The following is a 12828-nucleotide window of genomic DNA, read 5'->3' as shown; positions in this document are numbered from 1 at the left end:
AAATTTTTTCGCTAAATTTAGCGTGGAAGTTTACCCATAATGCACTGCGCGGTTACGCCGACAGCGACGCCGCTCAAGCCGGAAACGGCTTGAGCGGAGAAGAATGGTCTGAATCCATACACATAGAGATCCCGAATAGGATAAGTTCAGAAACCAGAAAAAAAAGTGAACTTCACAATGAAAATCTAATACACCAACTCATGTTTACAAACAACCAGTGTTGTACGGAACGGCGTTCCTGGAACGCGTTCCTTTTAGGAGGAACGAAGGAACGCCGCCGTTCCATTTTGCATGGCTGGAACTGGAACGGGAACGCGTTACATTTTTACTGGAACGGAAAGAGTAACGGCGTTCCTTTTTTTCGTCCAGTGGTGTAATTCTTATTTTGTTTCGAACAGAGAAATTTTGAAAGTACAAAAACACTATCTTTATGAAGTGCAGGATCTCGTTATTTTTTTGGCTACTAATCTTGTGGATTATTTTGTGTGGTCCTCGCTTGCTAACAGTTTCGGGTGCAGGAGAGCTGGTGGACATTGATTCATTTTTGAGTGCCCGAAACTGCGGTACAAAAAGCAAGGCTTTTAGTCGTAGGAAAAGACAAAGAAAGAGGGTTGTTGCAAGCTCAGCTACTTTCTTTGGTTCCACGAATCCTCATACACCCAGAAATCTAAGGCCGACTACAGCCACTTGTGAACTTCCATAACGAGGCCTAAAGTTACAACAGGATCACAGACTGCCAGACATCGAACGCACCCTTGTGTCACGAACATTGGTCACTTAAACGATACACGAAAAAAATATTTCTTCTCTTGTCCCCTTCCCTCCCCTCCCTCCCCTCCCCTCCCCCCCCCCCCCCCCCCCCCCACACACACACACACCTTCAAAATGAACAACAAAGCCAACCTTACAAAGAAGTAATTGTAGTTTTTAAGACGGACCTTCCAAAAGCCCTACCCTCTCCTCGAATTGCTTGTCTTGCGGCCAGCAACATCGAGAAGCAACTGTTGTTAAGTTCGAACAGGGGACTTCGCTCAATTGAAACGTGGGAGGTTGCTGTGAAACGCTCGTACAATTTTGGGTAAAAGTACATTCGGCTCGTCTGAATCGTCCACTACAAACATGAATAAGTTTAAAAGCTGAGATTTTTAACTTGAATATATGAACAAATGAAAACCTGCTTCCGCTTGTTTTTTTCTCCTGTTGCCCTTCCATAAGGACATACAAACTCGTATGTTGACTTCTAATGCGACAGATAAAAAGAAAAATCTCTACTTGATTAAACTAAATATATTAATTAGCAAAATACAAATGTAACGTATATGTAACGATACGTTCCATTTTTTAAACTGTAACGGGAACGAGTTCCTTTCTCACAGATGGAACTTGTAACGGGAACGCGTTCCAAAAATCAGAAGGAACAAGGAACGAGCTTTCGTTCCTTTTTTTGAGGAACGTGTACAACACTGCAAACAACCCGGCGCGCCCTCTCCCTCTTTTTCTCCCTTCCTCTCTTTCTCTGGCGCATGCGCGGTGGCCGGTGGGCAAAAAGCTCGGCGTCCTGCGTAAACAAGCCCTTGGTATACGCGGTTGTTTTTCACTTTGTGCCGTGTATTTCGCTTGGTATTGTTTTTCCTACGTGCCGATTGCAATGTCGGACTACTACAGCGGCCTCAGCGAAGTGGACAAAGCCCGTTAGGACGCGAAGCTGCGTGTAAACGGTGTGGATTACGGCGATCCGTACCGCGTGGACGCCTCGGAATGGGCGTTGACGGGTCGGCGGTGGCCCCCCGTTACTATGATAAACATAACAGTGTATCTGCTTTTTACATCGAGCCGATTTACGCCGGACACATTGCAGGCGTACAAGTCCTTGGAGGCGTACAACTACTTCGAGTCAGGTAAGCAGGGCTGCATTCCATCGCCTCCCGAAGCCAGCTGTTTTAGGCCAGAGTTGAGACGACGTTTCAAGCGTAGTACGGACTGAATTTGAATGATTTGCGCCACAGAGCAAATATGCAAGGTGTTGAGGATTCATGTAGGTCATTCCGAGATCCGTGACGCCGCAACCACGTTTCGTTGGTGCTGTACTACATACTCACTCTAATTATTAAGATAGCTAGCCTTTTTCCCGCGTCGGTCGTTGATTTCGTCGGTCATATGTCTGTGGTTAAAAACCGCGTTTGTAGCACAGCTTTGAGTTTTACGTGCTAATGCTTACCCTGCGTTTCTGTTCATTCCATGTGCGTGTATCACGCCCACGCGTACCTGGAACAATCGTCATTCAGAGGTGACGTCCAGTAAAAAATCCAGTCGGCAAAGACGCCTAGTCTTTACAAAACAGGTCTAACTGCTCGTGCAGAATGTTTCGTTCTCAGGAATATAGCCTTGACTGAGTATTGCAGAGCTATGCTGTGTACTGTCCAGTGACTAGCGGAACATGCGATCGCCGGTGTCACCCGTTTTCTGCTAGCAACTGATAGGCTGTCATGGAAGCCACTAGTGGCGGCGGTGTGCTCGTGTGAGGCATCTACCATATTAGTAGAAATCGTTGTTGAACACCAACATGAACAAGTAGAAGACAACATTATTTTTATGTCACATATTTCTTGTGTTGTGCCACATGCAAGTACATCTAAATTCACATGTCACATTCCTTCCACCCACTTGCAATTCTGAGGCTGCTGTTCTGATATTCTTCTCAAACATAGACTGTCGTAGACAGGATGATCATTGTAAAACCACCGCCATGGTGTCAAAATTAAGAGGGTATTTGGTTGAGAGTGGTCACCATTTCACGAACAATAAAATGGTGTATTGGTTTTGTATTCTTGCCCAGGCCATGTACGTGACGTCCGGCTGTGGCAGCCTGACAGGCACGAGTTGTGTTTTGTGCGGGCGAATGTCAAGCCATCGCAGAGGGCAACTGGCCCACCCCATGACGTATGGGTATGCCTGGACCATAAGACAGGTCAGGTGTACTGTGGCCACTGCACATATAAAGCGGGGTAAGTTCGTTCATAGCTGCACCGGCAACACAGCATTTTCCAGAAGCATTATTTGCTCGTTTAGATGCAAGCTGATTTAACTATTTACCTCTTTTCTTGCAGTGTCTGGGTGAGGTCGGCAGTCATGTAGCTGCACTTTTGTTCTGTGTGGAATACACCGCCAGAGTGTCCCAGGAAGACTCGTGTACCTCTCAGGCATGTACATGGACCAGGACTGTCGCAAGAAAGGTCTGTTTCAGTACTCATGCATATTATAAATATGAGCTCTTGTCAAATATTTTTAACTATTCTGGATCTTGGTGTCTGAAAGCCTATGTGACAGATTGTGTAACTAAATTACAGCTGTCTTTCGTTTCTTTTGGCTACCTGCAGAAGTAAAGCCGTGCACGGAAAGGGACTTTCGTATCCGCATTCAACCTGCCTTCATGAATCCTGCATTCGCAAACTCTTAAAATGTGTGCTCAGTGACGCTAAAGTTGAAGGCATTTTGCTATGAGAAATATCATCTAGGCCAACCCAAGAAAATGTCAGGATTGTAATTATTGTCTTTGGATAACAATCCCAATGCTTAATCCTTTGCCCAGAACAAGCAGTCTTCAGTGTCCGAGGGCATAATCCGGGGAGCTTTTCAGAATTGTGACAAAAATTATGCTTGTGCTTTTTGGTGACAGCACTGGCTGTCTTGCAGTCAAAGGTATCAATGCAGCGAACAAGCTGTGGAGATCACATTACAGCATGTCCATGTTCAATCTGTTACCTACATATTGCAATGAATTTTTAACTCCATTGTTCAGCTTCATTGTACCTACCGTAGTTGCAGGCTTAGATCGCCACTGTGGTTATCTCTGCTGTTGTAGTGCCATTGAACCCTTAATCATCAGTGCATATCCATGCATAAACGGTAAATATGAAGGGCTATATTTAATATTTATGACACTAGTTTATTATTTTTTATCTATGTGCTACGATGAAAAGTGCCTAGATGGAACAAAAGTTCAGTAGCAGCGAGGTGTGTAAAATCAATGTGGATTCATACAATCTTTTGCCACGCTTTGACAACTTGAGATGCAGGCCTTTAAAAAAAAAAGGGCGATGTAAATGTGCATGCCTACACTACAGGAGGACATGGTCTCTGTGCACCAGCTGGACCTCAGCAAGCCCGGAATGCCGAGCCGAACCCTTCCCGAAGAACCAGACCATGTGTCCGGGGATTTCCAGCTCGCCGACAAAGCCCTCTTCCAAGAGATTCACCGGCTGAACCTTGAAGCAGTCGTTTTGAAGTCCATCCCAAAGATGGACGACGAGGACACCGACTCCGCCTCAGAGGACGAACAGTCCTACACATTTTTGAGGCAAGCTAATGCTCATTCCTGTTACTAAATTTGGCACATTGATACTTTAACCTGTGGGTTTCTACTTTACCTGCTGGACACTGCTAAGTAAGTCCCACTCCGTAGCTCGCTATTTAAAACGGCTACGGTCCAGTTCACCCGAAGACTGCCGTAAGGCTCCGATGGAGAGGAGACAGCAGCAACACACTGAATTTGTAAACGATGTGTTTATTGGCACTCGAAAACGACAACACGCTTTGCCCTGTCAGCCAAAAAAAATAAAAAAATAAAGAGTTGGTATTGCCTTATTTGACGGAACTGCCTGTGGGGCCCATGCTGCTGTATGGGACAGATTCGTGGGAGGGGAGATGCTGCGAAAAGAAAGTAAAGTCCCTGCTTAGCCAGAGCCTCCCCTTATGGGAGCTCCCATTCATTGGTTTGAACCGGCTTAAGTAGCCCGCGGGAAATGGATGTGCTTGGGGCGGCTGGTTGTAGGTTAGCCTGAACCTGGGCAGCTCCATAATCATTCCGAAGGGCGCACTGGCGGCATGATCACCGAGTGGGCGAGACCACCCACTTGTTGTTGGCGGAACATGATCAAAATAGGTCAAAATAAGGCCTTAAAGACGAGGGCTGGTATTCTTCAGCACCTAATAGTGTGACGTGCCTTACACAAAATGCAGGTTTCTTTGGTGCTTTGGCGGCAAGTTTCTTTAATTCATAACATGGGGCTAAACTATCAATCAGCCCCATATTTTTAAAACAAATCAAGGTCATAGCAATGTGTTGTGGGGCAAGAGACTATCAGGTTACCAGTGAAGTGCAGTTGTGCTTTAACCGGAAATCTCTTGTCGGAAGTGGGCACATATGACTGTGGGTGCTGTGCACCTCGTTACTTCGATGGGCTTCTCTTCAGTCTTTCTATGAGTATTAAAAGTCAGTGCGCTATCTCCTTTACTGTCGTGCATCCCCTGGGAAGAACATGTCCAGAACATTTAAGTTGCACGAGCCTTGTTCATTGACTCAGGAATGCTCATTGCTTCTGCAGAAATGCTAGGGGCAGAAACAAAAGTGTGAATGTATCGTCTCAAGAGTGTGACAAACGCCGCCCAGTGCCGTGTATGGGGAGACTTTGGCCAGTCTATGATCTTTCCGCCGGACGCCCCCCTTCCGAGTGAGCCAATCAGCCCGTGGCGCTGAGCGAGAGGCGTGAGCACATGTGCGTGAACTCTCGGCTGCTCACAGCTGAGCGGGGAGGGCCGCCATTTTTACTCGTTCGTCCGGCAAAATGCATGGGGTCGACATCCAAATTTCGCTTCTTTCCTTTTATTTGGCAGGCTTTTGCACAAAACTATTGTTCTTCCTCGGTGGCTTAAAAAGCTAACGAATTAAGTTTCTTTGCATTTGAACGGAAACTTTGCTTCCGGCGAAAAAGAAATAAGCCCGCAGCAGACGACGCGTAACCTCAACCTCATTTTGACGCAACTGCATTGCGTCAAAATGGCGGTCGTCTCCTCTTTGCTCCCTTCTTGCTTTCTCGTCTTTCGGCGCTCTCCTCTCTTTCCTTCACTTTTCTCCTCTCCGGCGCCTTCGTTGCCACACCCACTGGACAAACTTTCCCAATATACGGCTCTGACGTCGCCTGTCTTCATAGTGTTCTAACGTTTGTAAATATTTCATTTTTAAGGAAAGTCAGGAGAACAGGATCAACGAGGAAGTCGCTCCGGCAAGACATGTTTGTTCCCATAAGAGAAATTGAGAGGATAGAAAAGAGCCCGAGACGGCAGGCGACAACACTTATGTGGCGGGAGGTTCGCTACGGCAGGATAACTGCTTCCATCATCAACAAGGTTTGTGAACTAATGACATTCGCTCGATTTGCGTAAGTGCCAGCATGCTGAGCATGTGCCCTTTACAGGTGCGCACAATGCGAGACACTACATCCCCATAGGCCTTCCTCGACCTCGTTCTACTAAGAACACCGCCACTGACCACCGAGGCCATCCGCTGGGGTGTCGGGAAGGAGCCCGAAGCCAAGGAGGCATATCAGAAGTTCATGGAGACTCGCCACAGCGACTTCAGGCTTTGCAGTGTTGGGTTCGTGATCGATGAGAAGGTCGTACCTGCTGCCATTATTCTTCTCTTCGTGTTTGAATGTGCAAGGACAGACAAAGCTTGTACAACTTTCTTAATTTATATCTTAATCAGCTGGTGCCAACAACTGAAGCACTGTTCTCTTGTTCCATTTCACAGCCTCACAAGGAATTATAATGGTTGTATGTTAAGGCTCGTTCACACACTTGTAACCGAGAACGACCGAGAGACACAACTGGTTTTTAAGCCTCTTGCGACGTCTTAGGACCAGCTCCGCAGCAGCACATGCGGTCCCAAGACGTCGCAAGAGGCTTAAAAACCGGTCTTGTCTCTTTTCGTCCTACTCGGTTACAAGTGCATGAATGAGCCTTGAAGGGGCGTCCACACCGGAATTGAAAACATGCACGACTCCCGACTTTTGTTGTGACGAAAAACCGCGTCGCAGGAAAGAGACAAAAACCTGGGCTAACCCTCTTTCAATTGGTTTGGGAGAGGGCTCTCTCAAACCGGTCCTCTGCTTGTTGCAATTGCTTGGAACCAAACTGATCAAATGCAAAACTTTCCATGTTTTGGTCTTCTGAAAGGAATAATGTGCTTAGATGGGCCAGTTGGTACATTGCAAAGGGTATAAAGCGCCGAAGAAACATGGACCAAGACGTGAAGAAAACGGCACGGGGCCCACTCCCAACTGAAGTTTATTCGAAAAAGTACACGCTATTACTCCCAACAGGAATGCACAGTCATCAATCAATCCCTGGCTGTTCCCTGACGCACGTGTTTCCCCTAGCCCTAATCTCAAAAGCCTCGTGTAGTTTGCATGACACCTTGTTTTTTGTATTTTGCCAAAATCTTTGTGCTGTTGGATGACGGGGCGCAAGGGCATCTGCTGCAATGAACAGCGAGATGCCCTGATGTTGTCGTCCTCGTGGAAGCTGCGTGTTCGCGAGCTTGATCATTAACACACATATTTGCCCTACATAGCTTAACCTACACGTCATTGGGATCTTATACACGCCGCCAGTTGTGCAATCTGTGTAGTTGTTCCTATGTTTAGTGTTGCACGGGTCTATGAACGCCTGGAGATTATTGATACTTCGGCATAATCGCGAGATCTTGTTAGGCGCTGAAAACACCACCGTGACATTGTAACGCTGAGCCTCCTTCTTAAGGTTGCGTGTGACGCTGTGCATATATGGAATAACCACCATTTGATGGGGGCATTTATGTGCAGAAGAAGGGAATTAGCATCGGTGCCAGTGTTGCTCCTGTTTTTTGCAATATTTTTTTAGGTGTGCGCAGAAAGGCTATCTCGGAGAAATTGATGAAGAGTGATGGCAGATACAAGGTATCTAACTACGTTGATGATTTCCTCATCCTCGCACACACAATCGGTCCCTCAAGTTGTGAGTTGATGGAGGTGCTAGAGGTATTTAAATCATGTTGCCACGAATTGTCTTTCACTGATGAAATACCTAAAGATGGAATAATGCAATTCCTCGACCTCAAGCTTAGTTCTTTAGGGGAGCACATTTGCTGGACGTATGCACATAGGTCAAAGAAGGGGATTCTTCCTTACCACTCCTGCCATTCAAAGCCCGTGAAGAGAGATATTGCGAGCTCGTGTTTAGAAGCGTCACTTAAGAAGTCCTGTCTGCGCAGCGCACAAGATAGCTTTGTGAGACGGGCAGACCGATTGCGGAGGGGGGATTCCCAATGAGCTCATTGGTCGAGGTAGCCAGGAGCCTGATAAGGAAATTTAAGACATCACAGAAACCATCCTTCGACATAACACTTTAACGGCCGGTGGTTATTCTATATATGCACGGCGTCGCACACATTCTTTAGAAGGTGGCTAAGCGTCACAATGTCCCGGTAGTGTTTTCAGCGCCTAACAAGATGTCGCGATTATGCCGAAGAATCAATAATCCCCAGCCGATCATAGACCCGTGCAGCACAAGGCATAGGAATAAGCACACAGATTGCACGACTGGCGTCGCGCATGAGATTCAGATGACGTGTGGGTTAAGCTATGTAGGGCAAACAGGCCGCTATGTTAATGATCGGGCCTGCGAACACGCAGCTTCCACGAGGACGACACCGTCAGGGCATCTCGCCTTTCATTGCAGCAGATGCCCTTGCGCCCCATCATTCAACAGCACAAAAATTTTGGCAAGATACAAGAACAAGGTGTCACGCGAGCTACACAAGGCTTTTGAGATTAGGGCTAGGGGAAACAAGTGCGTCAGCGAAACGTCTTTGGCCCCATCGACGGATGAGTAGGAGTACTTAAAACGCGAGGTGGGCAGAAAATGATTGATGACTGTGCATTTCCCTAGGGAATAATAGCGTGGGGAACGCGACAGAACAGCACACGACAAAACAGCACGCGACAAAACAGCACGGTCAAAACAGCACGCGTCAAAACAGCACAGCGTCAAAACAGCACGGCGACAAAACAGCACGCGTCAAAATAGCACGCGACAAAACAGCACGGCGTCAAAACGGCACAGCGACAGAAGAGCACGTGCCAAAACAGCACGGCGTCAAAACAGCACATGCGACAAAACAGCACGCATGTAAAAAGGCTGTAATAGGTAGCGTTTTATGAAAACAAAACAGAACGTAAAGAAAAAGGGTTGGACATTGCATGGCATTATTTAACAGCTAGTGGAGAAACAATAAAAAAAAAAGTACGCATGGCGGCGACGGGATCGCACTCAAATCCCGAGTGCTGCTGCTGTGTGATTGCTAAAGACAAATAAAGTTAGCAGTAGTTACTACTACTTAACTACGCTAATCTCTGAAGAGATTGGGTAGTTAGAGGGGATACCTTCGCGTCGATGTTGGCTGCGTTGTCTGGTCTTTTTTGAAGTATCAGGGAAAGAGGAAAAGTTATTGGGAAAAAGGTATTCATAAGTTCAAGTTATGGACTGCCTTGTTTTTGGCGGTCCGGTGAGGTTCCGTAGTACTCCTCGTTTCGTAATTTCCACCTAAGCGTAGAACGTCCGCCTCCCCCTCCCCCCTCCAAAAAAAAAAAAGCGGGAGATGCGCCGATTGCAGATGCATTGATAGAAACGGTAAGATAAGGTGACTTTAATGTGGAGCGTGAATAAAATCTCCTCGAAACACACGGCTGTGAGCTTGCAGGAGAAGTTGTACGTTTTGAGTTAAATTCACAGATTATTGGCGACGAAGGCCTTAATCGAGTGGAAACCGGTGAAGCAGTAAAGGCCGCAGGCGCAATGCTGTGGTATTACACTGCAGCATGGGCTGAATACACCGTTACCGCACACGCTTTCTGTTTTTTTTTTTTTAACAACTAACGACAGCACATTGCCGTGCGATTGAATTATTTATTGTAGACGATATCACCAGGCAAACTTGCGCGTCAAAATGAGCAAAACTGCTCGAAAAAATTGCGGTGGCTTAGCTCGGCTATGCCAGGATATACGTAGCGTGAGCTTATGCGCACAAAATGAGAGGCGCTATCAAGCGGCTCCGGTGCAGCGTCAGACTTGGCTACTGCGCAACGGAAGAGCACAGCTGGGCACGCGGTAGCGCCAGTGCGTCTGCCGCGGCTATGACGTCACTCCTCTGGAATGCGCAGAACCGGCGAGGCGGGCGCGGCGGCGGCGGCTCCGGCGCGCCAGCTGTGCACCGTGTGACGTCACCGCTCCTCGCGTTTGCGCAGCACGGAGCACGGCTCATTATGCGAGCCACACGAAACTGCTCAACCTCGGCCCCAATGTAGCTCACGCTACAAACTAGCCAGAATAAGCACCAGCGGGGGCTTCGGTACTACCCAGGGAACCCTCATGCGCGAACTTGCTTCCAAAAGAACAGATTTGAAAAATTGACCGTCGACGAGTTGGCTTTTGACGAATTGGCCTAGAACCTCAATTTCTTTACAGTTCCTTATTTGAGACGTGCATTCTTTAACTTCAAACGCTATATTTAGGGTTCAGCGTTTTCGGGTTAAACCGAACATAACCGGTGAAAGTACGCCGAATTAATTTTTCCAAATTCGGTCTTAACTGAATAAGTTAAGTATTTTCGAGGGCGTTTGGAGTGGTGTGTGTGTGTGGGGGGGGGGGGGGGGGGGGGAGGGGTGAGAATGTGACTCATAACTAGGGTTTTGTGTTACCCGGCGGTAAAAGTTTCGTGTATTCGGATTGATCTGATAAACTCTGAATTTCGATGTGCCAATCCCCCCCCCCCCCCCCCCCCCACATACACACAAAAATACATTTTACAATTAATGGTTTAATCAGCGCGTACAGTAAATGGTCCTGGGAAAATGCCACCACACATCTTTCAAAATCAGGTCAGGGCAACAGGTCATTGTACTATCGGGTCAAGACAAAAGTCACTGTTTTCGTTGCTAGTTTGGGTCATACAATTTGTGCCTGAGAAGAAGGAGGGGTTGTGTTTTTGTAACCGTGAAAGCTATGGAACCATAGAGATTACATAAAGTGGGGAAAAGGACAGTTGAAACTTCTCTATTTCATCCTTTTCCACTCTGCCTCTTGCCGCCGCGCTGTACGTCGATGGAATAGCATGGAATGAATACAGGCTTCCCAGCAACTACCTCCAGTAGGTTATTGATTTTAAGGTATCGACATTTATCGAAATAACACTTGTGTACCACTTTTGTTCTAGGACAAATTAGTATTGCCAGTAGTAATGGCACCAACGCCAAATCCAACTGAAGAAAATGTTAATTGATACAATTGCGTTTTTTTTTCTTTTTTGTCCAGATAAGTTTACATTTGGATAATATTTGTTTATTTTTAATTAGAAACACTGCGAAATCGAGCTCCAAATTTCGGAGAATTCGGAATCAAGCAAAAATAAACTCCGATAGACTCCGAATTTTCGGCAGAAAATAAACTCAGAAAAACACCCTCTGAACTTGACGAAAATTAAGCTCCGAAAACACGGAACCCTACTCATTACTGACCTTATGACCCCTTCCTTTCGAAGTTTTCAGCTTTTCTGCGTGATCGGTTCTACTTTCAACAAAAACTCCGGGGGCGCAGGGGTCTTCAGGACGAAATCTGGGTTGTTCACCTGATAAGGATTCGTACCGGATTTTTTGTTAAAAGAAAATAGTTTAATTATCAAATCAAACAACGGAAATCAAGAGCGTCTGTAAATGCCGTGCATTTCTTAACACCCATAGCTTCCGTCTACTAGAGGAGGGCATAAATACGAGTGTTTTATTGTCATATCTGCCGTCGGCGCGAATTTATCATCTCTCGCAGTCGTGAAAATTGAATAAACACACCGAGTACAATGCTTGCTAATTTCTCCATTTTGATATTTGCCTCTCTGACCGAAGTGGTACGGAAGCTCATGCTCGTCCTGTGTACGAATACGAGCACACGACGATAATGTAAGATCACGATAAGCCCCCAGTGCGTCTTACAGAACAGGTCGCGTCGGCTGCCAAAGACGGCAACAAATAAGTAGACAAGTACCTGGTACTCAATATACATTTTACACAAACGCTTTTACTTATTGAATTTTCGTTAGTTTACTGGTTTTCGTCAATAAACCTAATATAACTGAGAAGTTTATGAGTCTACAATTATTCACCGCAATAAACCGAAAACTTTTGTTTGGAATGTCATGTTTTGACGCTGTGCTATTTTGTCGCTGTGCTTTTTTGACGTCGTGCTGTTTTGACACCGTGCTGTTTTGGCACGTGCTCTTCTGTCGCTGTGCCGTTTTGACGCTGTGCTGTTTTGTCGCGTGCTATTTTGACGCGTGCTGTTTTGTCGCCGTGCTGTTTTGACGCTGTGCTGTTTTGACACGTGCTGTTTTGACCGTGTTGTTTTGTCGCGTGCTGTTATGTCGTGTGCTGTTCTGTCATGGTGCCAATAGCGTGTACATTTTCTAATGAACTTCAGTTGAGAGTGCGCCCTGTGTCATTGCTTTCTTTTTCTCGGTCCATGTTTCTTCAGCACTTTATACCCTTTTACGAAAGGAGATTGAAAAAAATTAAATTACTGTAAAATCCCTTTTGTGGACTGGGGGCCCAAATAAAGTGCTTGCGCAGTGTTCAAGCCGATCACAATACTGTACCATCATGCTTGAAAAAATCACATCGGAGAAAAGAACCTCCTGGCTTAACAGAATTGCATGCGAGCAGGCTCGTGTTACAATTGTGTCAGTATGCCTGCATAAAAGGCGTAACATTCAACCCTTATATCGTTTCGTGGCCCCTTTAAGCTTTCAGCCCGTGCCTCTGTGTGAAATTTGAGGTGTTCCGTATATATCATACTAGGGCTGTTATTATCACCATGCTTTTTTTTCTATTTGGCGGTTTTACTAGGATAACGTCCTTGGCGCGTCCCGTGACGGGATCTGGACGTGCAGCTGCGTTGGGGTAGGGA

The 12828-nt window shown here is 46.4% G+C and overlaps 1 protein-coding gene across 1 annotated transcript; it reads left to right on the top strand.

Moving 5' to 3' along the window:
* The first annotated feature begins 4135 nt into the window (after window positions 1–4135).
* LOC120840791 lies at window positions 4136–6287 on the top strand. Its single transcript, XM_040211509.1, has 3 exons — window positions 4136–4357; window positions 6024–6186; window positions 6255–6287. The coding sequence occupies exons 1-3, from the start codon at window positions 4170–4172 to the stop codon at window positions 6285–6287; spliced, it is 384 nt and encodes a 127-aa protein (XP_040067443.1). The 5' UTR covers window positions 4136–4169.
* The last annotated feature ends 6541 nt before the right edge of the window (window positions 6288–12828 follow it).

The sequence above is a fragment of the Ixodes scapularis genome, unplaced genomic scaffold (assembly GCF_016920785.2).
Source record: "Ixodes scapularis isolate PalLabHiFi unplaced genomic scaffold, ASM1692078v2 PGA_scaffold2__306_contigs__length_199485367, whole genome shotgun sequence".
Classification (NCBI taxonomy): Eukaryota; Metazoa; Arthropoda; class Arachnida; order Ixodida; family Ixodidae; genus Ixodes; species Ixodes scapularis.
The sequence above is the reverse complement of the archived record's forward strand: the minus strand, read 5'-3'. Positions and strand labels throughout refer to the sequence as shown.